Below are 27,065 nucleotides of genomic sequence, written 5' to 3'. Positions count from 1 at the left end.
GCTGTCATCCTTGTGTCTCATTATTCGCCCTGGGCATGTTTAAGCTTATACAACAACCGACGAGGAATGTAGATAAATGTCTCCTGCCACGAAGCAACCACAAGAATTGCAAAATTGCACTGATGTTATATTTTTGCCATCATTTTGGTAGTCCATCAATTAATGAATTAGGAGACCACGTCAATCTTTCATAATCCTTACATTACCACCAAACATTCACTTCACCCATAGGTGACTCGCGAGCTGTTTACAGAATGTATGGCCAAAATGGAGCATAGCAGATAACCAAACAAAAGTAAAAAGACGTGTAGGTAACGTAAAGAGGGAGGGGGGAAAACAATGAGCATAAAAATATACAAACATATGGGGAAAGGGATATAAATATTTAAAATAGATATAGGCATGACATCAGCGTAAAAAAAGAGCCCCCAATGAGTTATTTCAAGCTTGTGAGAAGCGAAATAATTGACAGTAGAAAGGAAAAGAGAGAAAATGAGCAATGACCAAGAAAATGAAATGGAAAATAACAATAATGCAAAAGACGACTTGCCACCCACGCCAAAACGGTATTGAGCATAGATTGAAACAATGCATCAAATGCAGTAGAGATGTAAACCAATGATGAAGTTGGAGGAGGGGAAAGTATGGAAACAAAGAAGTATAGGTAAAAACACATAAAACGAATGAGAAGTTGGTTCGGAGGTATTTGTATATATATTCGAGGGAGAATTTTTGACGAGTGAATCATCGATCATTGGAGAAGCTTCCGGTTTGTGTCAACTGCGGCTGCGGCTGTGGTTGCGGCTGGGGGTTTTGTTCGAATAGTTTGCGTCTTATCAAGGTTAATATCTCTGCGTCTTTCCGCAAGGTGGGAGAGATGTGTCTGCTTCGTAGAAGGAATTTGATGGTTCGATCGAGCAGAGCACAAAGCTTGTCGCCGTCGACAAGGGCAGAGAGTTGAGATGTATATGTTGCTGAGAGGACAAGCATATTGCCGAATTGACTATTATAGAATTAAAATTAGTGTGATAACTCATAGTGAAGAGATTGTAACAAGCAACATACGCATGAGCAGTTCCAAAGATATTGGTGACTATGGGGCGGCCTTCTACTCCATCGAACGCAACAGTGCTATTCATAGCCGCGTTAATGCAGACCATGCATGCATCGAAAACCTTAGGTTCCAAGTCGCTCAGCAACGGCGGCTGCGGGTCGTTTGATGGCGTCCGGACTGGCGGGCCCATCTCGCTTGTGTACCGCTCCATTTTCTCTGCCTGATGGACGTGAGAAAGCGATGGAGACACTTGAGACTGGGAGCTGGAGACTGTAGACTGTGCGGGGGATGAAGCAGGGACAGGGTTGCGAGGCTTAGGGGCCATTGGATGTAGGGCATGGTGAAGCAAAGGTCGGTGTATGAGGTATTTGGCGCCATAGTATTTCCCGCGCATACGTGCAGTGTTGATATCTTTTGCCGGTGGGTCAGAATCTTCCCAACGCATGTACTCAGGAAGACCACTGCGCCATTGCTCAAGGTTGAAGCTTAGGGCCTCTTGGATCTTAGTCGACCAGCGGGCCTTTTCACCTCCTTGCTCTATGATAGGACGACGGTTAGCTATCAAGCTTTGACAGGGGATAGAAGCGCGGTTGATGTCTTACTTTCAGCCTTATATAGGTCGGTATGGATCCTGTTAAGAACTTTTCGAAGATGAATTTGCACAAGGTAATACATCATCATCATAGTATTGGGTGCGTGTATCTCATTTGGAATGGTATGGGCAAAGACTCCTCGGGGAAAGTTCATTCGCCCTTCTAGCCGGCTGATTCCGCTCGCTGGCAGGTCAAGTTCTGCTAGTATATCACTGTTTTGCAGGTATATTAGTTCCGTTCTTTATTCTTTAGTTATACTTGTGCTATTAATTCATCCCTACCTCTCAAGCTGTAGACAGGTCCAAAAGACTAGGCATATCAAATCTTTCCTCGGGCCTTCAGGCATACAGTCATATTTTCGCCTAACATTAGGGTGAGCTACGGCCGATTCTGACGAAGGGGAGAGGATACAGCAAATCGGATACTTACGGTCGAACCAAAACCTGACAGGCACGGGCTGCTTGGTAAATCCACCCATGACTTGAAAATGGATGTGCAAGCTGTCCCGTATAAAGGGCTGCTAGGAGGCAGGCCTGAGCAAGGGCTAAATCATTACCTCCATGCAAATTGCCTAGAATGTCTGAAGCAAGTGCATAATACGCCATTCCAGGAATGACGTCCATATTCCTAATATCGGGCGGGTCTGGGCCAACATGGGTTGACTGTGTGGAAAATCGTCTATGGTGGTTTGCAAAAGGCATACTCTCAGGCGGAGAGGTTGATGACGCTAGAGAGTGGTCTCCCATCACAGGTGTGAAGGGGCCAGCCGGTACGTGACGTACTGGGCCAGGAATAGGCCCCTTATATCCGCATATCGAGCCTAGAGCTAACACCAATAAAACAATTGCATTATCAAGGGAACGTTGAATTTCATGGCCAGCGTGAGGAGAAAAGCTGTCTGAGACTGGAGAGTCAGGGTATCCGTCAGTCATGTCAATAGATCGCTTTCGTTTTTGAACTCTGTGAACCCCAGATGCCGGATCCGCTCGTGACGCTAGTGGGGTTGGCATAGATTTAGACTGGGGGCTATACGTCCTGATGAAGTTCGTAATCATGATGTTCAGGCTGTCTTGAGCAAGTATAGGGTGCAGAATGTGCATGTTCTGAAGGTAGCTTTGGCGGTGCATCTCAATAACGTCTGCATCAAGGTTAAGGACGCCGGATGCATTGAGGCCGCCTACCTGACGCTCTTTTGGGACACGCAGGGTAGGATTGGATTGGTAGATTTCTAGCCCAGTACCATATCCAGTACCCGGAGAGCGGGTTTGGTAGGTTTCATCTTCTCGAGGGCTAGGGGATCGGAGTTTTGGACTGTAAGGATAAACGCTAATATCGTGTCCATCTTCACCTTCGCCCCGTCCATAAGGCCTGATAGGCCCTCGTTCCTCCTCTAATTCCATGACATAGTCCGCATCAATTCGTTCAGGTAGTAGTTTCTGGATGGATGGCCATAGGAGAAGTTTGTGAGCTGCGGTAGTATGTTCGATTGGGATGGAAAGTTCATCATCGTCAATATGTAGGTCAATGTGCTCGTCTTTAATATGCTTTCCAGTCGGGGTTTCGCTTGTACTGGCAGCTTTGGGTGAAGTCCGTTCCTGTTCTGCCGGGGTGGGTGTCTTGTGTGCTACTTCGGGCTTCTTTTCTAGCTTCGGACTTAATGGAGACATCTTTTGAGCGCGTATCAAAGCCTCTAATTTCAGGTCTTGCTCTGCTTGGCTCTTTAGCATGTCATTGAATCGATCGTCCAGCTGCTTGAGGCGATCCAGAACCAATTGAGTCGAGCGTTCATGTCTACGGAAGACAGTATGGTTAGTTCCCTTTTTATCAATCATCAAAGACGATATTGCGAATCCCGAGGTTAGACATACTTATGGGGAGGAACATCCTTGTAGACACAGACGGAGTTGCTTTCCTTACACAAACTACATGATGGGCGGCCCTCATCACATTTCGCTTTTCGCGCACGACATTGATCGCAGGCCTAGTATATTAATTATTTATCAGTCGCAATTTGGAGAAAAATTTACAGGGAATGCAGGTCCTGCTTCCTAGCATGAAGCCTTACCTGCTGCGCGCGGGTGGTTCGACGCTGCCTCTGAGCCTGCGACTGGGCTTGTGAGTTAGCTTGGTTAAGGTAGTAATTACCCTGGTCGTAGGGACCGTGACTCTGAGCCATCGGCGTGCTGGGAGGATACGACCGGTGGGTAGGAGGTGGTGGTTGCATGCCATCGACGGGCGAGATCATCTGCATGCCGTGATGTTCGCCATTCGGGTGGCTGCTGTCGGCGCCATAACTGCCAGGCCGGCTATGAAAGTCGCTTGAAGGTTGGTAGGCACTAGGTGGGGGATTCGAGCTGCCTTCGTGGGCGCCATTAACGGGCCTGAACGTGCCGTTGGGCGTTCTGGAAGCGGGAGGTATGCTACTACCGGGCCTGCCGTATGACTCTGCCATATGAGAACCTTCACGAGGAGAGGCTGAGTAGGAAGATGGCGCTCTTTGATCTGTATTTTCGTAAGGGTGGTATGGTCGCCCCCAATGACTGTCGTATGTCCGGGGAAGAGGCAAAGACGGCGGTCGTTCGGAGGGAGGCAACTGGCGCACTGACGGTGGGGAGGGAAGCGTGGGCAGAGTCTTGGGGTTCTCTGAAGCTGCTGCGGCCTCCATTGTCATGATTTCGACTCGATCCAATGATCAGGACGCTCGATCCGCCTTTCAAATTCAGGGTCCGGGGCGGTTCCTGTGTGTCGAGAGAAAAGAGTAAGAGGGAGAGGGGAGGAAGAGCGCAATGTATACACGTTCTACAAAGACCAGTTGAACAAACTCCGTAAAAATAGCATGGCTAAATTGGCGACTGTCAGGACCAAAGCTTTATCCTGCTGAATCGAACGAAGAGAGTGATGGACAAGAAGTAACAGCCGGCGATCGTATCTCTCGTGGCAAGTGTTGGTTCTGCGAATTTGTTTCAGGGTTGCGGCCGGGCAGGCAGAGAGAGCGACGGCAAATGGAGGAAAGGAAAAAAAAGGTTGGTCCCGAGATTGAATCACTTGGTGGAGAGCAAGAGGAATAAGCTGTTTGCGTTCGTCGGCGCTGTCGGTAAGGTCGTGTCGGCTGTTTGTTCAAGCAGTATGGTAAGCTCTGGTGCCTGAACCATTAACCGAAAGGACAAGGGAAAAAAAAGATGTCAGCAGCCGTGGAATGGTCCTACTCTTGGGCGGCGGTTACCCGGTTTCGGGCAAAAGTTTCCGATGTTTGAGAGCCACGGAAACCGACGCAGTTCAAAGGTGAAACGTCCAAGGCGAGAGATGTAGGGTCTCAGTGAGTTGGGGGGACCACAGCGGGTGTAGATAGAGATGCTTGCTCTGTCTATGTTCGTCTGCGGCGTGTGATGATGTGCGGTGTGCAGTGTCGGTGTAAGGGAGAGACAATATCAGGCTCTGTCGCGCAAGGCACGGGGAAATATGTCTATGTGAAATGAGAAAACGAGAGAGGGAACGGACGATGAACCGCTTTTTGGTAGACCCCAAGAAACCAGGGAAATGAACGATCGGGTCGAAAACGGTCGGAAGAATGTCTTTCCTCCCTGCTTGTTTGACCCAGCGCAGGTCTATGATCTGGTGATTTTAAGCAAAAGGCTTATGGGCGTGGGTGAAAGGGATTTGACTGGACGAGACGGGGGGCCCCAGGGGAGAATGCGTTGCTTGTTGAGATGGAGGGGGGGCGAGCGCGATCCAAGCTCCCGCAGGCCTCTTGCTCCTGGTAGCCGAAACGAGATCCCTCGACCGTTATCCAGGCGGTGTCGATGGTCGAAATGTGTCTGGCGTGGACTGTTCAAACTATCGTCAGGGGGTGAGAAGAAAAGAGAGGAAGTAGAAGAAGAAGCGAGGTTGCTCTTCTCCGCTTTGTCTCTATCAAAAAACCAAACTCCCCCCAAGAAAAGCACTAGCAGCGGGAAGCCAGCAAAGGAGAGCGTGAGAGACCGAGGGCACAGGGCGAGTGGAGAAAAGGACCAGATCACCCACAGCGCCTTTACTTAAGCTCAGAAACGGAGTCACAATTTTGCGGCTTGCGGCTTGCGGAATTGCGGACGGAAGATGGAGTTGGTCTTGTATGGAGCGGCGAAAGTAACGCCTGGCAAAGGTGAGGGAGCAAAAAAAGGAAAGAAATAGATCCAACCAAGATGCACGTCCAGAGAGAGGGAGAGAGAGAGAGAGGTACGGGAGGATAGGCGGGATGGTAACAACGCTCGCCGTATCAAAGCCTGGATAGTCCGTACATACGGGGTGGTGGGAGGGAAAGGGAGGATACCCCTACCAGGGACTGGGGCAAATAGTTGATATGTATAGCGCCAGAAGAAAAAGCTGGGTTGCCTCTGACCGGGACTATCGGCGGGTTGCTGCATCAAGTTTCTTTGGCCTTCTGTGCCTGTGTACGGCGTGCACTGCTGCCCTTGCCTCCAAGAAAGGGGGTGTATGCAGAGGTGGTTCGGTTCTGCGGCGTTGACGTGAAGTATATGGCCTCGTACCACAGCACGAATCCCGCCCATCAGAATAATGGAGCAAACTGACAAACCGACAAGGTGGAAAGCTGGACAAACCAGCCCCCAGGAAAGTGGTTACAGTTGTAGGGAAGAGCATGTTCAAGTCTCGTATTTCCCAAGTACTAAAAATAAGCCCTTCCAAGCGAGAGCAGTGACATGCCCTGGCACATTCCCGTCATCCTCCCCTCCCCCCATAGTTATCCAACTCCAGGGCAGATATACAGATCCACACTGATGTTATTAATCAACCTAGCTTGCTTAGCTTAAGTTTCCTCTGGGCGAATCAAGGCCTTAACCGAGCCAGACCCATAGCAGTCCCATGAACGAAGAAAAGCATCTCATCGGGTGCTGGCAAAGCTCACGCGCGGCACAGAATAATTCCTCGGGCCAATGCGTATATAGTATGTCGAGCCGAAACTGTGCCCTCATGATTTCTAGAGACACTACGAGAGAAGCAGATCCGTTGCCCCAATGTTGCGTATATGCATCATTATGCGTCTATGTGCAATCCATACTCTGTAGGTAAGGATGCGCCCAATCGTGCCGTGCCCATTCGTTTGTATATGGCCTGTCAAGCGCTTACGATGCAATGCAAGGACGGCCCAGAAGCCCGTTACCAAAAGGCCGAAGGAAGTGGCGAATCCCCAACTTTTTTTCTTTTGGCCTTGGAAGCGCAGGCAGGGTAGGTGCATCGAATACCCTCCGGGCAAACAGTTCGTGGAGTTCTTACCAACTGGCTGGAGTTTGCGTAGTCTGGCTGGTCGTATCTTCTTCCTTACTCTGCCATCTGGTTGCTTACCGACTCCACACCCAAGGGTGATGATCTCTTGGGCTTTTCGAGGCAACAGAGGGCTTTCTCGGTGACCGCCGAGCAGCATATCCTTGAAATGGTTCGCAGTTGTCCTGGAGTTGGGCCGTAGCGCCGCCTGCCACTGATCCCATGCACCACTGCGCCCAGCCTAGCATACGGAGTTCCCTCTCCTTCGCCATGCTCCGTATATAGATATCTCAGCCTATATCACCAGGTACTAACGAATCCATGGCAGAGGAAGCTGGAGCCAAACAAGCTTTCTTCATGGTAAAGAAGAACACTAGAGAAGCGTTCACCCCTTTTTGTGCCTTTTTTGCTCTCTTCTATACATGACGTACCCCACAGAACCGATCGATGAGTTATCCTTGCTTGGCCCAGTCCAAATCTGAAATCTCAAACAAAACATGCGTCCTGTTGACTAACTGGTGCAGCTCGTTTGTTTAGGCTAGTTAGTTTAGCGTGCAGAGTATATAATTGCTTTCCAACGGCAACGGCACTTGACCTGTAGTTGCCGAGAGTGTACGGAGTAACTAACATAAGGGCGAGCCATCTTCCTCTCTGTGCTGTCCCCTTCGTACTCCTTGTTGCCGCTTGGTGGCTTCAAATGTGTTGCACCCAACGGGTTGGAGCAGTTCCCCCTCTGCCATCTGATACCTACTCTGTCAAACATAGGTGGAGAGATACGTCACAACGCCTTTTTCGTAAAGTCCTCGAGGTTGACAAGTGAGCCTGTGGCGTGAACGCCGTACCACGTACCACGACAGTATCCGTCTGGACTAGTGCTGAATATCTCTGGCCACCCAGGATAATGGAAGGCTCGAATATTCGACCAGTGAGGAATCAGAATCCCGCAGAAGCCGTTTTCATCCCGTAGTCAAGCTGGACCTTGACCGACTATCAGAAAAGAAAATCTCTGCAGGGCAACAGGCGTTGACAGCCCATATACACGTGAGACATCTTCATGTTGGACGGGGACGGGATTCTCAGGAACTGTTTGCAAGCCATAGCAGCCATTATCACAAACATTTCAAGATGCACCCGCATACTAAACACGCCCAACAGCCCCTACTTTAGTTAGCCATGGAAGCGTTCATGGGTCGATGGAAAAGTAGCGGCGGCGGTGCGGTGGGCTCCCGCGACTTTGGGCACCACAACGTCTGTCTTCCCTGCTAGCAACGAAGGAAGGACATTCCATCCCGTACCGTAGTTACCCATGCCATTATTGGCCTCAACCCAGACGCCAACAGCCCAGCACAAGAAGCTGTGGAGTGACCAACTCCCATGTTGCTGGCTAGCCTGGTAATATATTGCTTCTCGCTCATTTTGCTGCCAATCTTGGTCATTTCTCTCTCTTCGCTTTTTTCTACTGGTCGTTCACCCGGAGCATTGTGGTAATTTGGTTAGTATTCTCCACCCCTTGTCCAAGGCCATGTACGATTCCAATTCCTTGACCCCTTAACCCTTCCTTTTATCGGGCTCCGATCGCCTGGGCCATCTTTCTTCATGTATCATTCCTGTATGGTCAGATGATCGTTAATATACCATGCTAATTTCCAAGACACGAGTCGGCAAATGACCGTCTCACAAAGCAGACGCGTCATATAGATGGGGGAAGCTTTCGCCTATTAATCCATCCCATCCATACTCCGTATACTCGGTCTCGTTACCGAGAGCGCTCCGAACAGACAATCTTCAAGACGCATCATGAAAAAGTTGTCGGTGAATATTGGGGACTTCAGAAGTTTAGTGTTGCGGCTCAGACGGGGCTTGTTCTTCCACCCGTTGGTTGAAAGTTCCTCTGGCCTTCTGCGTTGGCTCTTTGACTAACAAGCTAGGAGTAGTTGGTATTCCATCCATGAAATATATTGCATCGAAGACTGCCGTATCCCCACATCTCGAAACATTATTAGTTGCAAGCTGGCTTGTCCGTCCACTGGTATGGAGAGCGCGCTTGCTCGGCACGCAAACCAAGGCTTGGTGGTTGTATGTAAGGTGCGTGGTTGAACGCCACAAGTGCGCCTTGGGTAGGCATAGTACATGCTGAATTCCCATCCAGCTGAACTCAAACATCAAAAGGGGAAAGTCTCAGGAAAGAAGTAAAGAGCAAAAGTTGAAGAGAGGGGGGAGAAGATAAAAAGAAAGAAACAATTAATAACTTTCGAGGGGGCCAATTCCATCGCGTGGAAAAAGCATGTCTAGGGAGTGAAAACCAAATCGTGATACTGAATAAAATAAAAAGTAGGATGCTCCTATCAGGTTCAGGAGGTGAATTTGGCTTCCCTGAGCCTTGATTGCTCTCCGGATTGTACTTCATACAGCCCCCTGAATGACAACAGCAATAGCCATATAAAGGGGGACACCCTATCTGCATATGCCTTCTCCGTATCCGTACCTTCAACGTATGTTTCTGAGAACGAAATGACGGGAAGGTGCAGCCTCTAGCGTGTGTGAGGGATCATCTTCCCTCAGACGATCGAGGGGTTAGTGACATAATAGAAATGCCCATATTTGTCTGTGCTGCTCGCTACGGCTGTCCTGTTATTGACAGCGTTAATCTGATATGCGGAGGAGCGTTGGATATTGTGTGCGTTAAATATACCCCGGATTGCTCATCTGGCAAATATTCGAATACCCCACAGACAGCGAGCATGATGGTTGAAATACCGATTGATGCTGTTGCCCACACATTTCGGATGGTTGCATTGTTGCTCTCATGACTCTCGATTTAGTTACGGTTTCAGGGGTTCGAGGTTTCATGCAATTAACTAGCCAAGCAGTCTCGATGACAATGCAGGACAGCCTGAAAAAGAAACTCGCGGCATCAAACAGGAGATTTGGCTATTTACACATGCATGCGGATCATCATTATCCGTCATATGTATGTACGCTTGGTTTTGAAGGTGAGCGCAGTGCATGTGGTGTGGTGACGATTTATGTAAGTCATATCGAACCCGCTTAACCTAGGAAGAAGGCTGCTAGTTAGGCATCAAACGGTGCAGGCAAGGGGCAAAAAGGAAAAAGGAAAGATACCTACGGTGTTATCAAGGAGGTGGGGGAAGATACCGGGTCAAAGCAGCAGTACCTTACCTCCGGCCCCCATGACGGTATTACTGGCACGACTGACGCGCTACCCGATGTTCATCTCGGTGAAATATTCGAAATAATATCAGGATATCGGGCTCATCTGTATCAGATATATCTAGGGGCTGTCGCCTATCCATGTTCGTGGGATGATATCGACCAGGGCAAATTTCCAGAAATCAAGATAGGCTTCCCTTCCGGTGTTCCCCGCGGCTTAGCGTCCAGACATTCAGTGTAAAAGACCATGGACAGGTGGAGAACTGAGTTGGGGAGCGTTCCATAGCTGTGAAAAGTACGATGTCAGGTCGGCGATGGTCACCAAGCTGGGATATGGGATTGCCTCCCATCCCACACTGCGCGTCCCACCATCGCGTCTGACTCCGTTATTGGCTGTGAGAGAGGCCGAGCTTCAAGGGGACAGGCAGCCTCACTTGCCGGGGGTGCGTTCAGTCTTGTGCAGATGACCGTGGCCGTGGCCGTGGTGTATCCATAACTAGTTATCATTTCCTCGCAGAAACGCTGCCAACCCATGTGGGTGGCTCCCCTTCTCCCAGAGCCACAGATGTCTCATGTTTCTGATCCTTGTCCAAAGCCATGCTCTCGAGCTGCCATGCAGAGGGCTGGAACTCAATTGCTGCTAATATTCGCTTTTCTAAGTTGCGATTGTCCGTTTGTCAAAGACGTTGTGTGGTGTGTTGTTGACTGCATACGCAGCGGCAGAGGTGGTCGGCCGAATTCCACGAGAAAGCTTGAAACGCTGGACGGGAGCTTGGATGATGGAATGGACAGGGGGCGGGAAGCGTGTAGGTCGATATAACTATACAGGATTATATGTGACCATAATAGCTGAATAGCTGTATGCCGTCTGGGATGTTGGATGTTGGTTCTGTTGCTTGCGTGGGGGAGAAGAATGCATGAGGAGAACGAGTTGACGTCCCGTTTCGGCTGATGTGACGACGGGTGATTGGCTGCGTTTAACTACTTTCGCTGTTATTATGTATACTATATCTACGGGACGCTCTATGGATGTATTTACGGTGCAGAGTAAGGCTTTAATTTACACACTGAACATGTACCTTTTTTATCCTGGACGTATCACCGGCAGGGCAAGTGTGGAAGTTGGTGGGCAGCTAACATATTCCTGGTTGTTATACCATGTCAATATTACAAAGCTGACTGCTCCGCCTGCTTCATATAAGAAATAATGAGCAGTTATCTCCGTCTAGAATGTGACGCTGTATTTGTTTGTATCAATCTGTTGTCATATTCCCGGAGAAAACGGCTCAACACTGGTTCCAGCACAACAGGCATAGTATTAACACATTATATATAACAAGGGATGGGCCAGGGAAGCATGGGGAAGCGCCTGGACGTAGGCAATTCTTTCGGCAAATCGGGCGTGGGTAGAAACTATCTCTTGATAGCATGAGGACATGAGCTCAGAGATATGATGTTAGGAACGGATAGGCATACCAGTTTGAGCGTGACAGAACATACAGGAGCGAATAAGCTAGGATGCATCTATCATCTATGCATCTATCATCTCATCATATGCGTAAGGATAGCCCAGAGCCCATCAAACCCTTCCGAACGATCCACGGGATTGAAAAAGTCGAACCAGCGCGTTCGACGAAGGACTAGGGATCGCCATGGTGACGCCGGGCCACCGTCTGAACCGGCAGTGTCTACCTTTCCCATAGCGAGCCATTGAAGGTACTCGTCGTAGACTCTGAGATGAATGATGGAGAAATGGTGGTTAATCGACGATATCATAAAGACCTAAGAGTAAATATACGTTAGGAAGTTGGTCCTTTCTGACCTTTGATATTCAGCTGTAACTCACATCATCAAACGGACAGTTCGAGTTAGATCCGATTTTTACATATTTCATTCTCTTATCCCACAATCCTGGACCGGGCTGGACGCTTTTCCATTTCTCTATCATCGAGACTCTCCTATTGTTTAGCCCTACTCCTCGCCGAAATGAAAGAGATGACCTGTCGTGTTTTGTCCGCTTGTTCACTGTGGTCTCATTATCCGCTGATGAATTTGTCAGAGCAGGTTCAGCCTGGTGCTGCTGCTCTGGAGCAGTTGGAATTGGTTCACCAACTGGGCCGTTATTCGGGATGCCTCCCCAGCGAGGCGTAGACGCCCACCATTTTCCATCTCCGGGTTTGGCTTCGGCCTGATTTTCTCGCGCTCTTTCCTGGGCTAGTAGCAGCATCCCTGCTGTTTCCCGCAAGATATCACATTTCTCGACATGTCTCTGTCCAGTAGCTTCGTCGTAGAAATGTGTTTCCGGCCGGCACTGGGCAACTAGTACAGGCCCTTCCAGGATGTGTTTGCGTGCTTCCTGCCTATCCTGTGGGATGCGTGAGACGGTGAAACTCTGCCGCACAGGAAATAGGAGATCTTTGACAGCAAGACGAGGCGGCATTGTTGGTAGCTTAACCTGGCAGCCGAGGGACCATGCTACCATTTCCACCAGTCCACGTAAAACGTCTTCTCGGACTGAATCAGGCATATCTGTCCCCGCGCCAATTCTCCGACCTTTGTAGCGTCTGCTACCACTGGGGCTCCTAGCATTTACTTTGGGTATTGTGGCTGATGGTTGACTATGGCATTTTCCGCCATCGATATCCATTCTGCTCTCCAATGCACCTTTATCTGTACCTTTACCTGGAGCCGAACTGTCCCCATGGCCGTTGGACGTAGTGGTATCTTCCATGCTCACCTCGTAGTAATTATCATGGCTTGAATCCCAATACTGAGCAGCTTGCTGTAAAGCAGTCCAAAATTTCCTCGCCTGGGCAATTCGCGGATTCTTACGCCCCGGAGGTGGCTCAAGCCGCGCAAGGGATCGAAATGCATCATCATTGTCAAATAGTAGCTCTCCCTTTAAGAGTTCATGTTTACTTTTGTCAGGAAACGGAGCCCCGTTGCTCATAAACATGGGAGTATCGATTCCCGCCTCTCCATTCCCAGAGCCAAGCGTTGGCCATTGGTATGGGGGTTTTGATTTGAGATCATGATTTGATACGATGTTTGAGACATCAATATCATATTCCACCTTGATATTGAATGTCGTCAGATATTCATCCGTGATATCTTGCGGTTTTCTGGCACGAGCTAACAAGCGATAAAGAACATCACAGCTCGTTTCGCCGTCAGACCTGACTGAATTTAGTTTGGCATAGTCTGGAAACTGGACTTTTGTTGGCGGCGGAGGCGGATCACGCTCCTCTTCTAGATTAACACTGAAGCTGGACACGGCTGCTTCCCCACTTGGTCAGCCATTCGTTATAGAGTGAGTATAGATATAAAATACTGCCCAATTCGGTATTGATCTCAGTTACACATGTTCAAACGACTGAATAGGAGGGAAGATGTAGTAGAATGAGGGTCTTGAAAGGGGAAAACAAGAGTACTCCACGAGGAAAAGCAATATTCTCGACAGCTTGTTTAAGAACAGCCAATGGATAGTAAGGAACCAAGAAGCTTACCCAGACTCCCTCCCCAGCTGAACATACTGCCGATATGCCTTTATGACGGCCTTAAGGTATGTTTAGAGAGATGGGTTCCTAAGACCCCGCTGCCCGAAAGGTCGGTTGAAACTAAGACTGCCCGGCAATAAGATGTATATGTGCAACAAGGACCAAGGCAAGGTGATATGATAAAGATCTTAAGTCGGAGCAGATCATGGAGATAGAGTTGTTACGTCCGCAATCGGCCTTGAGAGGTGCAATTTTCGATAGGCTTCTTCTATCCGGGTTGGGTTGAAGTAAAATGGTAAAGGCCAGATGGCTGGAGCAAATTGTACCAATATCAAGACGGTTTCAGGACTCGCTCGAGCTTGTGTAGCATACCATTGCTTTATTGATGGGAAAAGGAGTAACAGTGATAGATTGTATTAACTAGTTAGTTATGCCCAAGCGAGGGATTAGAAAAATGCCGTATGGTCAGGGGTGCGACGCAGGAGATGGATGCATGAGATGAGCTAACAATAACACTTGCACCAACATTCACGGAACCAACAGAAGCTCATATGGTGATCGTTGGATGCCGCAGCCAGAACTAACTTGGCATCGTCGTATAGAGGCCTTCAAAAACGCTGCAGAGTGTTTTCTGTACTCTCCTGCTAGTATAACGATATCAATTGGAATGCAATCAAGCTCGATGTTTTGACGCGGTCGAAGATCACTCAAGGTTCCAAGGTCCCGACTGGGACGGGTCACGTGAACGGCCAACGACATCCAACTTCTTGACAGACAAACGGATGTTTTTGATCGCTTCATGTCCAACTTGATCAATGAACAAGAGGGCCACGAGGGCTGAAACTGGCATATAACACCCGTGTCAGCAGAGAGACAGCGTGCAGCAGCTTCAATAGTGCCACAACCAGGCCCAAGGTCACTGCATGGCGCTGGGTAGTCCCTATACATACTGGAAGAAACATGTCAGGGGGTCACAGGCTACCCATTCCCTTTTCACGGATTATTGCCCTTCTGTATCTTAAGAGGGCATTCTAAGTTATTCACTTGGCTTAAAAAATAGCAGATTTTGAAATATCTTGTGCGCAGTTTCTCGCTGCAAGATCTCTGAGCAGCAGTGCAGGAATACCGCCCAGGATGTGACTACCAACCTCTGGTCTAATTTATTTTGCCCATTGATACCCAAAGTGGAAAAAAAAAAAAAAAAAAATCTAGTACGGAATGAATGTGACTCTCTGGGCACTATATTGCTCCCTTCTTGATCTAGACATTGTTTTAGAATAAGAAGATTTTCTCCTAGCAGCCCATATGCAGCCTCCCGCGGTTTCTGGTGCCGAATAAAGATTCTCAATCCCACTCATCGGACATGTCGCCGTAATCAAATGCAAGTTCCGTCCCGTTCCGTTGAGCGATCCGCTTATTCTACGTTCTCGTCTAGCGCCTTCTTTGTACACCTTTGGTTTCTCGCCTGGCTCTTAACGGGAAGCCTGCCATGATCGACCCGTCATCCCAGGTTCATGCAACTCGACCATGCAGGCCGCGCATCTTGTCAGGAATGGGGCAACGGGGCAACGATCCTCGGGTGGTTCCGAAGAATGCTTGCTCCCCGATCCTTTCAAGCGTTACGCACCTCTCACAACAACGAACTTGTGGCGTGGAATTGCTATATTGCTGCTCCATTCTTTGATTCAGATGGGATTTGACAGAACTCGTCCCTACGACCAACTAGCTTCATGTAGACATGCGAATTCCCACAAACCCCTCCGTTTCTTCCAGACTTCTAGGGAGAGATTGCCCCCCAGATCATTGTTTGCCGCCATGGTTGGGATATTAAACCCTTGTTGGGGTACCTGATACCTCTCCGTTGTGATTATAACCTGATAAACCTTTTCACAGTGGCAGCATGGCTCCCCAGTACCGTCCATCTATACATATTCGTACTGCGGGTCAAGAGGAAGCAGGACAGCAGACTTTTGTCATTGCTTGCTCTTTAACTGGCACTGGCGTCTTTTTAACCATCGTCATTTTTATATTTGGCTATATATGGCACTCTCAAATGGGAAGCCGAAGATCTTGGCTATTGTCGCGTCTCAAACCATCACGGAAAGCAACTCGGCCCAGTGCTGAATATAATAGTGATCGAGATTATGAGTTACCTAACCAACTCACCAAGCCGTCGCCATGCGCATTTCCCTTGAAATTAAAACAGCAGGAGATCATGCGTCCTCCACTTCCACCTCCTCGATACGTCCAACCTCTAAACCCGCCCAGTTTTCATAACCGATCGCTCCCTGGCTTTCAGTGGAAACGAAAATGCCCGCCTAAGCTCGAGCCCTTGCCAGAGACAGAGTCCTTTACACACACCACAGTCCGCGAATTTGACAGAACTTCGAATAAACTGTCTGCTTTTGAACAAAAGGAGTACGGCTCTGTGGAGTTCCGTGGTTCTCTTGATGAGCTATCGACAATACCAAATCACGTCAATATATCAACAAGTCTGACACGGACCGTACTAGCCCATACATATTCGGATGACGCCTCTCATTTCATGGACAATGCGATACCAAGCCCGTCACTATATTTCTCGGCCAGTATTGATGTCGAATCTTTGATGTTCCCATCAGAAACCAATAACACAGAATCCTGTTTATTATCAAGGTCAAGGACAAAGAGTAGCAGCGTAATCCTGCTGCCCGGAAGCAGCCCCGATTCCAAACAAAATTCAGTCGAGGGCAGCAAGCCCTTGCGAGTAACTCCATCAATTATCTCCCGCTGGAGGAGGATCCGAGATATGACAGAATATCAGAACGAAGAACCATGCCCTTCCGAATGCCCTATATCGCCTATCTGGTCGGACGGTACTGAGCAGGCTTCGAACTGACGAGAAAACCAGCAAGTGACACACCTATTAAAATGCCGGTGTTTTCCACTATTCTTAATATATGTATTTTATTACTCAAGCAGAAGAGCCTAGTCCAGTTACCAAAATAGCGGCATTGTTAATTGATCCAGGTGGAATTCTGTTGATTCCGAAATCCGTACATATCTGCATTGGTGCTTCATAAGGGCCCATTTAGTTGTCTTTCTTGTTTAAAATGACAATAGTTAGGGTACCAAAACATCCGTGTAATCCACCGTTTATCCACAAGACGTGTACATCTCAGATGAACAAACAAATGCCAGAGAGGGAATATAGTGGGCATAAATTCCATTTCATTATTTTTTTGTTTCGAAAAATCAACATGAACTCCCTTGCCCACTGACCGATACCGACTAGGAGAAGTGGGATGGAGGAAAGTGGAAATAAAACATATTGAAAGGTCAACAGGTAGTTTATGCCTCCTCCTCATCTTCACCAAGAAGAGCATTCCGCTTGGCGGAAATACGCTCTTGTCGTCTCTCACGGGCAGCCTTGGTCTTAGCACGTTTGGCATCCATCTCCTCCTTGAGGGCACGTTCACGTTGTTTCTCAGCCTTGGCCTTGTGGATCTGTAGATACCCATATTAGTATTGCTGCTAAAAAGGCGGGAAACCCGATTTTAACTCTGAGGAAGCCATACATGTTCAACGAGGGCACGTTTGTGCTTGAAGGTGTTACCCTTGCTCAAGTGGTACAACTCGTGGTAAAGGTGCTTGTCAATCTTTCCGGCAGCACGGTATTTGGCAAGTAGTCGTCGAAGGACTCTCAGGCGGCGCATCCACAAAACCTGGCTATAAGGTGTGCGAACATATGTCAGTCGTTCCGCGTTTTCCCAATCATCTCTTTTCTAATTTTCTAGGAATAGGCGGAAATTGCGGCGTATTCTTCATCGCCGAACTCTGCAGAAATTCAGCAGCATTCAGGAAGAACGTACCTTGGCATTCTGGCGTCCTTGGTACCCTTCCTCTTACCGAAACCTCTGTGTCGACCGTTTCGTCTGGCCTCTGCGAGCTCACGGGCACGGGAGCGCGAGTGCATGGTGACGGGCTTGCGGATGATGAGTCCATCGCTGATGAGTTTGCGGATGGTCTGGCGAGAGTTGGCGGTAGAGATCTCGTTGACCTCGCTGGGGTCAAGCCAGATCTTGCGTTGACCGCAGCCGACCACGGAGGCGGCCAGGCGCTTCTGAGTGCGAAGGTTGACCCTATTGATGACAGCAAATGGTCAGTCACAGTCGTCTCTTCGCTTCCATTTCCATATCACGAGAGCGACAAAATTTCTTGCCCCCTCTAACGCCATGCCATGAGAAGTTTCTGCCACAATACAGCGGCGCGGCATGCATTCGAGAGGGAGATATTCGGGAGTTGTCTTCGATCCGATGAAGCAGCAGGGTGGACTCACATCTTGATGCCGGGTTAGTTGTCGATGGCCGAGTGAGTGATGGATTGCTGTTCTGAATCCGCAAATCGACAAAAACGAACAAGAGGTGGACGTTTCGTTTTCGATTAGCTAAGCGAGTGTGACTTGCTAAGCGAGACGCACCAAAGAGTAGCCGAGTTAGGGTTTTATGGCGCTATGCCTTTTTAGCGTGCTTAGTCATTCCACGTGATATGATTTTTTCAGGGCCAAGGCTTCCGCGTCCTATTTACAAAAGGGGCAACCCTAGGTCTATCTACTTGCTCGATGCTCGGTATCATCAGACAGTTCCATAAGGCAGTACATATCGCCTCCAGCTGGCCTTGCCAGTCTAGTCATCACCGAATGATTCCCCAAGATCCACCTTGCCCACGCTCCAGACTTCTTTTTCATCTTCTATCTCATCGCTCGAGAGACCTAGGCCGCCTTGGCCGCCTTCGGCTTCTCTCCTCTCCCTAGCTTGGCCTCCTAGTCGGAGGGCCACACGCTTGAAGTAGTCTTGCATGCTGCGTTTGGGTCCAGCTGGAAGCTCTGCTCCGGGGCCCTTCATGTACTCTTCGAAGACCTCGCCTTCAGACTCAACGACGGAGAAGATGGCCAGGAAGGCAGCTTCGGCAGCCAACTTTACGGGAATGACCGTATCACGGACTCCCCCAAAAACAGGTGGCACCACAAGAGATCTATAGCGTGCAATCATTTCTTGGTTTTCCCTAGCAACCGTCCGTAGAACCACCAGTGTCAGTCGTCGAGTGTCAACTGGTTTACCAGGTTGTACTACGCCTGCCAAAGCCTCGAACACCTCCTTTTCGTCCTCAGGCTTGCGGTCCATATGAGAGGATAATAGGTATTTCCCAGCCGCAAGGACACCATTGTCGGATATGAAAACCTACCAAGATTGTTAGTGGGTGAATTGCATTACCATTGGAGTGCTAAGGTAAATATACATCACTGTTTCTGATTGCATGGCAGATCGCCACAGGTACCTCTGAACGGAAGTTTTCGTTCAGTAGAGCAGGCGATTCGACGAGGATGGCGTTCAGTCGGAGAATAGATTGATGCGTCAGTTGTGTTGCCAGTATCCGGTTTCTAATGCCTACGTTAGCCTCAGTCTCATCTAGATAGGCTCATAGTATACCTACTTGATAAGGGGAATGGCAGTGGGTGTGGGCAGCGATTTGATCAAGGCTCCAGCAAGTTTGGCGTTCGTAATCGTTGTCGCAGCTATAAAGACGTTAGAAATAAGTTGACAAAAGTGCCATAGCTGATATCCGGGGGCTCAAAGTACCATCGTCGACTGAATCATTGTCAACAAGACCAAACACAGCTTGTCTCGAGGCCTCACTCATATTTGTGCCAGCTTTATCAACAACGTCGTGAAGGGCGCGCAACATTGCATTCTTAACACCAGGATCAGTAGTCTTGGAACCAGTGATGAGCTCTAAATGGTGTTAGTAAATGGTTATTTTGATATGGTGAATCAAGGCTAAGCAGCCACCTACCTGCAACAAGCGGATCTACTCGTGGCGTTAATGTAATCAAAATGCCCAAGCCTTTGGCAGCTCGAGTCCGCAAAGTTTCGCTGGACGTATCTGCCAACCCTCTCGCAAAAGTTCTTTGCAGTTGTGGCAAGAATGGCTTGACAAATAGTGGGATTTTTTCAAGCAACTTGTCAAGGGCAAGGAAGATTGCACCTAAGTTATTATTAGTTAGTCAAGGGTGAAGTTTCACAGTCAGGACTGGGAACCTACATTTAATATCCACGGATCTCTCTGAGACCACACGAATCAAAGGACCTGTAATTTGAGTCACGAATGCCTTAAGTGACTCTGGGCTAGTTCGGTCAATGATATCGCCAATCGCCAGAGCAGACTGTGTGCGTTGCTCAATATTTCCATTCAATAAACCTTGAAGGAATATAGGGAGTATAGCCCCAATTCCTTTGGGTAGAGAGAATCCGGCGAGGTTGGATCCAGGTACACCAACTTGTCGGAGTACTTGACGAGCTGGATTTACAAGGACTTCCATCTCTTCTTTCTTCATGCTCTTGGTTAGTTGGTTGAGACCTTCCCATGCCGCCTTTACAACCTCCTTATCACGATCGTCAAAGGAGATCAGAAGCACTCGTATCAGCTCTGGGTAGAATCGAGAAATATCCATCTCTGTGTTGCTGAAGAACGTAGCAAGGTGGATGGCTGCGCTTGAACGTCGTCTGTGGTCATCATGTTTCATTAACGCGAGCATTACGTTCATGGCAACATTCAAACCGTCAAACTCGTCTACCGAACCAAGCACGGCGTCGAATGCCTCGCTAACTTCTGACTTAAGACCGCTGTCCTCTGTGGAGATTATCTCGTCCATAAGTGTGTTCAGGATGGTCGGTAGTCTTCGGTTCATCCCGCCTCCGGCAACCTTGGAAAGTGATGCCAATGCCTTAGCATTGAATCCAGTAATTGGCTTGGTCAATAGGGTTGGGATAAGATTTGGCAATATGATATTGGCTCTAGTGGCTTCGGTCAACAGAGTGAGAAGAGCAGCAAGCGCCTGCTCGGCATCGTTTTCATTGTGCAACAGATGTAGAAGGTCTGGTAGAACCCTGTCAACAATCCTCTTGCCCAATGCCTGCTGGAGGGCATCGAAAGCTTCCGCAGCAGCCTCACGGACTTGGTCGTTAGTATCGACCAAGGCGGTTTTGACAATAGATATAAGTGCCTTCTCGTACGTTTCAAGTGATTCGTCGGAGGACGATACCACAAGCTCCCGCACAGCCAAACATATACCCTGTCTTCCATCGATGTCGGTCGACGTGATGAGCCCTTCTTCTAGTTCCGGCAGCAGAGTCGAGAGTACTCCCTCCCCTGCCTTTTTGATTAATTCTCCTAAAGCATTTCCAGCAATAACCTTTTGTTCCATATTTGAGCTTCCCAGACGCCGGATAATAACTTGAGAGAGCGTCGGTACCAACTCTTTCAACGTCCGAGGCGTAGCGACCAATGCCTTCCAGACATTGATAGCAGCGCTCCTGACCAAGCCTGAAGTATCGCAGCGGCAAATATAAAGTGATGAAAGTACTTTATTACGCCTCTCTTCACCAAGAACTTCGAGAAGGGATTGACCAGCTTGGATTGCAGAATCGATTTCCTCTTCGCCATCAGTGGCAGTAGCACCTGTCAAATTGAATAGAAGATCACCAATAAGCTCCACAGACGAAAGACGGATACGGTAATTGTCATTCGCTAAACCACGTTCAAGCTCAGGGAGAAGGAGGTCAATCGATCTTGTGGAGAAGTTCTTCACTAGCAGTCGGCCGGCTCGGAGTGAAGTTTCTCGTATCGATTCAACCTCATCTGCAAGGCCAACAAGAATAGGAGGAATGATACGGTTCAAATAAGCAGCAAAGCTGTTGCCAAAGCATGCAGGAAGGAAAATAAATAGAGTCATAAATCCTTCCCGGACAGTCGGTTTCGAGCTGGAGACATTTTGCAGAAGCGAAGGTAGAGTGTCTTCCAAACGTGACGTACCCAAACCAGCAAGAACTTCAGCAAGCGCCTGGGCCGAACCCATTCGGTCTCCTGCTCCGGCCTCTGATTTGAGGGTTGCCATAAGACTGGGAATAAGATCTGGAAGAGTATCTTCTCCTAGTTTCTCAATAAGGGATCCAAGGGCCTTTGAAGCAGTTGCTCGAGTAGTTGGCACAGGGTCAACTACAGCAGTCTTAAGCCCAGCAACCAGAATTGGCAAATGCGATATCAAATCCTTGCGTTCTGTAAGATGGGCTAAACTGCCAATAATTTGCGCTGCCTTTCGCTTGGTTGTTGATCGATCACTCAAGCCTCGCTCGAGAATTCGCACTACCAATGCTAAAGAGGGCGCGTCAAGGTAATGGACGAAAGAAATTTTAATTAAAGCATCCAGAGCTTCATCGGTGTATTTGGTTGGGTCACTGAGAGCTTTTAGCAAGATTGAAACCAGGCTCTTGACTTCTGGATTGCTTATAACATCTCCGAAACGTTGCAAACTCCTATTGGCAGAGTTGCGAACCTCTTTGTGACTGTCATTCAGGACCTCTGTAAGTGGTGGGATGATATCTGGGAGGTTGAGAGCAAGTTGCTGTGGATCAAGATAGGCCATTGCGCCAAGCAAGTCGCAAGCACCCTTTTTGCTTCTCCATTGAGTATCATCCAGACCATCCAGCAACGTCGGGAGAATCTGCTTAACTCCAAAGGAACTTAGGCTTGCGAAGCAGGCCTTTGCGGCGTCTAAACAGGCATCACGGACGTCAATACTTGGGTCGCCAAAACTTGTTAGCAGTTGCGGAACAATCCGTATCACATATGGCTCAAATACACGGCCGAGAACAAATGCCAGCAGTTCATATGCTAGGACGGCTCCCTGTCGTTGGTTTGACTCCTTTTTATTCTCAGATGCTTCCGTTAGGCGAGACATAATTCCAAAGTCACGGAGTGCCAATATTCCTTTACCCCTGACTAGGCCTGCGAGCCCATAAGCCGCTCCACGGCGGGCTGCATACTTCTTAGATGTGAAAAGCTGGTCGAGCAATTCCTGCACAAAAAGGCTAGCATCTGATCCATCTAACCTGATGAGTGGGATAAGACATTGGGCAACAGCAAGCTGCACTGTTTCTGAAGGTGTTGATAGAGCATCCATGAGCTTGCGAGTGACTTTTTGAATGCGATTATCTCCCGCAACTAGATGCTGCGCAAGAGACCCGTAGAGAATGATGACTGCTTCATTAAGCCAATCTGACTGCTCGGTTTCCTTATCAGACGTTTCCAATGCCGTTTCGAAGATGCTCATCAGCTCCTCAACCTTCTCACGCCCACGCGATGTAATAACAGCACTTCCACTCTCGGCCATCTGTCTTCGAACAGATGCATTTCGGTCGATCAAAGGACCTTCATCGATCAAAAATCTGAAAAACGATACTATATCGTCCCCACTGAAACCACTAGCCATAGCCCCAAAGGATAGGGCAATTCCACTCCGGATTTCCCACGAGTCTGCTTGTTCAGCCTTCCTAGGCATGCCGTATGAATCGGTCTGTACAGGCTTCGTATGTACTTGTTCCCGGTACATGGACTCCAACTTTTTCAAAGTATCGGAGAAAATGGAGGGACATAGCTCACAGGCATGGGCAAGGGCAAGGGCTGCGGCTGATCGTAGAGACAAGTCATCATTGGCTAAGTGTTTGATAACTAAATCAGGAGATTGTTCGTCAACATCCAGAGCATTTTCTTCCCAGATTTCCCTGCCAATCTCAGCGTTCTCTGCCACATTGTCATGATATGCAATCCATATATATACGGAGAAGTCAATATCAGTCAAGTCTATTTCGGACAATATGCTCTGAAGAACAGCAGTTCGCACTGGTATTTCACGAGATATTGAGCCTCGAAGTAACACTTCAAGCTCGTCGGGTTGTATATTTGCCGCCATAGCCCTACAAAGGTCAGAGAGAGCATCTCTCAATAATTTGTAATGTGCCGTATGTTTTCGCATGGCGTTGATAATGTGTCCTAGAGTCTCAATTCTAGGCAATCGCACATCGGAAAACGAGTTGGTGTGAAATGATATAAATTCTAGAGCTAGGAGAACCTGCTCTCCACTGTCATCCTTTGACTCCTCAATTCCATTGTTTTCCAATACTATGAAGATTAATGGGAGTATATAGCCAAGAGAAACTCCATCAAGAGGGCGCTGCTCTGATAGGATTCGAAGACGGTATAATATCCGGGTTATTAGGCCTGCAAACGTGCATAAAGTTAGCAGTACTTTCAAGATATATAAGGTCCAGGGGTATAACTTACTTCCAAGTGGCTCCGTTTCAAGTTCACTTCTCAAAAACGTTTTCCCTACAGCTCTAAGGGTTGCAATGGCAACAAAAGGCCTCATTTCTCCAATGCGAGACGAGACCTTATTACCACAAGCCATGAGAGCTGAAGATATGCTGTCACCAACTATGACTCCCCCTCCAAGTTGAGCCAGTTTGCACAGAGAGCTACAAGCAGGGTTAATCCAGCCGTCAGCTTCAGTTGGAGAACTGTTTGCCAAGCTCCTGATTATTCCCGCCCCTCTTTTGATCATGACTTCGGTAGAATTGACAGTGTCACGGATTTCTGATTCCTTCTCCAACTGAGCTTTGACTTTAGCCTGCTCATCAGCAGTCAGTTTCTTCTGTTTTTGGCCATGCTTTTTAGCAACTTCGGCCCTCAATTCCTCTTCCCACTTGAGGGTATCATAATCCTTAGCGCTTTTGTTGGGCAAATTCTTAGCCTTGGTGTCCAACACATCAATAAACGGAGTGTCCCCGGTATGACGAGCAATAGCGATGTCTGTAGCCGAAAATTGGGATATTCTTTCAGGTTTGAGATCCTCACAGAACTGAGCTACAAGCTTTGGTATCATCACTTCTGGTGCAACAAAGCCTAGATCTGCAGCAGCATTCCAAGCCGCCTGTCGAGCTTCAGCTATATTATTGCGGATTGGATCCTATATTATATTAGATAACATAGTCTACCAGTCATTTTTTAGAAGTAAGCAGGGTGGTCGAAAAACTTACGCCTGTAGCGAGTAGAATTTGATTTAAACATTGGTCAGGATATTCAGTGGCTAGTTTCCCAGGATCAATCCCCATTTTCAAGGACACGTTGATCCAACTGGTTCCCGGAACTAGTTCGGGACGACACAAGACCAGGAGCTCGATACATTGAGATTCTAGATCTTTCTTGTTTATTGAATCATGGCCATCTCTCTCTAATACAGAGGGTGTAATTGCTCTCACTACATGAGAAAGATTGGACTTTCCAGCTCCCGAAAGTACAGCAGCGGCCTCCTTGTCCGCAATATCCAGGTAATAAAGCCACTTCCATATGGAGCTTATGATAGAAGTGCCTATCAAAACAGGGTGTTTAAAATAGCAACGTCGCAACAGGCCGGTTGCAAGCTGTCGGATCTTTGGGGGTGAAGCCAAAGAACATACCAGATAGATAGATGCTTGGGCCCATGCTTCCTTGACTTGCTCATCAGAGGTTTCGAATCCTGGCTGTACGGTAACGGCAAATAATGCGCGGAGAGCCCACTCAAGCTCTTCTGCAGACGAGAGCTTCGTATAAATTTTTGGGTTTAGTAAAAAGGATGGCTTGGGAGAAACTGAAAGGGCCGTCGGAAATATGTCCTCAATTGGATAGGGCAGGTTATCCCCATTCCAGAACTTCTCAAATGATAATGCTGTAAGGACATTTGCTATAGAAATTGTGCCTCCCTGTAACGAGGGTATTGGGTTGGCAGAAATCTCAGTGAATGACTTGTGCAATCTTGTCAAAACTGGGTGCAAGCACTCTTTGCTGAACGTTTGAGATGACTGTAGAGCAGAATTATCGCAATTCCAGAATAACTCGCCCATATTCACAAGCCAAGTTTTACGGAATCCAGCTCGTTTATCATCGCATCCCTTGATGACGGTAGTGAAATTTTCCTTACTGACATCAGCCCTGGATGACACAAGGAACGTGAGGTGGTGGCAGAAGGATTTTATCTCCGGTTCTAATGCAACTTCACTACTCTCACGAAGTACAGCAGCAGAAAGCCCTGTTAGAATAGCCTGAGATGCGCTGGAGGAGCACGGTACAACTCGCAGAAGTTGCGCCTGAAGAGCACGCTGTTCAACATTCGGAATTTTTTGCGCTTTTAACGGGGTCACTACTTCGTCAACGACCTTCAGAAGTGACTTTTCGTCCCTGCACCGGGGTATAAAGGCTTCAAGCGCTTCAATTGCGCCCTTTCGTATAACCGCATTTGTTGATTTAATGTTTGCAAGCAATTGCTTACAAATGGAGGATGAGAAAACTTCAGAGAGGTCGATTTCCACGGGGATTGAAGAAGCTAGAGAGGTGAGAACACCGGCAAGAAGAATTTCGGGGCTTCTGAGAATGGCCTTTTCCACTGTGGGCCAGACATACTTCTGAAGGTCCTCCTTTGTAGAAAAGGATGTAAAGAGGTCCCGGATCCCTTCGTGGATATGTCGTGGAACAGGAATCCTGGAAGCAACAATTTCCTTGGAGTAGAACTGGAAGATATCGCCCTTCACTGCGTCTAAATCATCCTTCCTATTTGGCAGTCGAGCGCAAACGCCGCAGATAACTCCCAATATAGGTGCATTTTTGAAGCCTGATGTCGCCTCTTTGATCAGGGAAGGAACTACATCACGCACTAGGTTGCTGCCATGGGATTCTGCAGAAAACACAGCACGTAATGCCCGTCGAGTAATAATTATTGCTGAATGCTTCAAGCTCTGCTTTGTCGAAGTCCCCAGGCATGTTTCTAAAGCCTTGCCGATGGCAGACACTGATTCTAGAACCAACGGAGAGTAGTCATCGAGTCGTGTGCTCAGGTACTGTAGCAGCGTAGCACACCATTCAACCAAGACAAAAGCGTTCGCAGGCGCTACTGCAGCATTTGAGGATTCCTTCCGAAGGAGTTGAGCGAATGCTGGGAGGTCCGTACACGGTATCGAAGGGAATACGGCTTTCGCACAGCTTTGGGCGGCGTGGCGGGATTCACGGTCGATATAGACTGGGTACGTTCTGAATAGCAGAAGTAGAACTTTCTTGTATAGCTGGGAAGGTAATTGAGAGTCTGGACGATCTTGAGATTAGCCTACAGGATGCTCGATATAATATTAAACCCTGAGGGCTGGCAAGTTAAGTACTGACCTCTGGCAAGTGTGTCTTGCAATTGATGCAGCAGCTGGCACCGCCGCGAAGTAGAGCTGGAAAACACCACCGGCTCCAGGGGAATAAGACTCCCTTTTTTCACTTCATCCCACTGTTCTTCGTCCATCTTCGTCCTAAACTGCGCATTCCGCACTCCCAGGCAAGCTGAGACTGGGGTTTTTGGTCGCCTTTGTTGTTGGCTTGAAGTCCCAAGATTCGTTTGCTCTCCGGATAATCGTTGGTGCCTTTAGTTAGGGCTTCCGCCGCCAGCTTTTTCCCCAAGGCCAGGCAAGGCAACGTAAGAGATTTATTGTTTAACTATTTATCAAACCAGGGGAAGAGAAGTCAACCCCCGTCGCTCTCTTTTACACATCTATTCGTCGCTTTTATTTGTTCCTTCGAGATTTCGCCTGTTTTTATTTACCTTCTAGC

General features: G+C 48.3%; 6 protein-coding genes across 6 annotated transcripts; 2 read left to right on the top strand and 4 right to left on the bottom strand.

Moving 5' to 3' along the window:
* Nucleotides 1-744: 744 nt before the first annotated feature.
* Nucleotides 745-3,479, bottom strand: ARB_07713 (C6 finger domain protein, putative; the record flags this gene model as incomplete). Its single annotated transcript, XM_003013947.1, has 4 exons — nucleotides 745-1,003; nucleotides 1,066-1,591; nucleotides 1,657-1,886; nucleotides 2,077-3,479. 4 exons carry the CDS (start codon nucleotides 3,477-3,479, stop codon nucleotides 745-747), a joined length of 2,418 nt encoding a protein of 805 aa, XP_003013993.1.
* A 6,305-nt stretch (nucleotides 3,480-9,784) lies between these two features.
* On the top strand, nucleotides 9,785-10,315 carry ARB_07712 (uncharacterized protein; the record flags this gene model as incomplete). The annotated part of the gene is made up of 2 exons (XM_003013946.1): nucleotides 9,785-9,931; nucleotides 9,980-10,315. The coding sequence occupies 2 exons, from the start codon at nucleotides 9,785-9,787 to the stop codon at nucleotides 10,313-10,315; spliced, it is 483 nt and encodes a 160-aa protein (XP_003013992.1).
* A 1,301-nt stretch (nucleotides 10,316-11,616) lies between these two features.
* Nucleotides 11,617-13,437, bottom strand: ARB_07711 (uncharacterized protein; the record flags this gene model as incomplete). Its single annotated transcript, XM_003013945.1, has 3 exons — nucleotides 11,617-11,856; nucleotides 11,921-13,350; nucleotides 13,434-13,437. 3 exons carry the CDS (start codon nucleotides 13,435-13,437, stop codon nucleotides 11,617-11,619), a joined length of 1,674 nt encoding a protein of 557 aa, XP_003013991.1.
* A 2,034-nt stretch (nucleotides 13,438-15,471) lies between these two features.
* ARB_07710 (uncharacterized protein) lies at nucleotides 15,472-16,449 on the top strand (the record flags this gene model as incomplete). The annotated part of the gene is made up of 1 exon (XM_003013944.1): nucleotides 15,472-16,449. The coding sequence occupies one exon, from the start codon at nucleotides 15,472-15,474 to the stop codon at nucleotides 16,447-16,449; it is 978 nt and encodes a 325-aa protein (XP_003013990.1).
* A 452-nt stretch (nucleotides 16,450-16,901) lies between these two features.
* On the bottom strand, nucleotides 16,902-17,830 carry ARB_07709 (uncharacterized protein; the record flags this gene model as incomplete). The annotated part of the gene is made up of 4 exons (XM_003013943.1): nucleotides 16,902-17,057; nucleotides 17,129-17,279; nucleotides 17,423-17,692; nucleotides 17,721-17,830. 4 exons carry the CDS (start codon nucleotides 17,828-17,830, stop codon nucleotides 16,902-16,904), a joined length of 687 nt encoding a protein of 228 aa, XP_003013989.1.
* Nucleotides 17,831-18,235: 405 nt separating this feature from the next.
* ARB_07708 (uncharacterized protein) lies at nucleotides 18,236-26,760 on the bottom strand (the record flags this gene model as incomplete). Its single annotated transcript, XM_003013942.1, has 7 exons — nucleotides 18,236-18,790; nucleotides 18,888-19,018; nucleotides 19,190-19,342; nucleotides 19,404-19,595; nucleotides 19,653-24,411; nucleotides 24,482-26,556; nucleotides 26,634-26,760. 7 exons carry the CDS (start codon nucleotides 26,758-26,760, stop codon nucleotides 18,236-18,238), a joined length of 7,992 nt encoding a protein of 2,663 aa, XP_003013988.1.
* Nucleotides 26,761-27,065: the final 305 nt, after the last annotated feature.

Source organism: Trichophyton benhamiae (assembly GCF_000151125.1).
Source record: "Trichophyton benhamiae CBS 112371 chromosome Unknown Abenha-G-c-312d04.f1, whole genome shotgun sequence".
Taxonomy (NCBI): Eukaryota; Fungi; Ascomycota; class Eurotiomycetes; order Onygenales; family Arthrodermataceae; genus Trichophyton; species Trichophyton benhamiae.
Note: the sequence above shows the minus strand (reverse complement) of the source record. Positions and strands in the feature narration are given on the sequence as shown.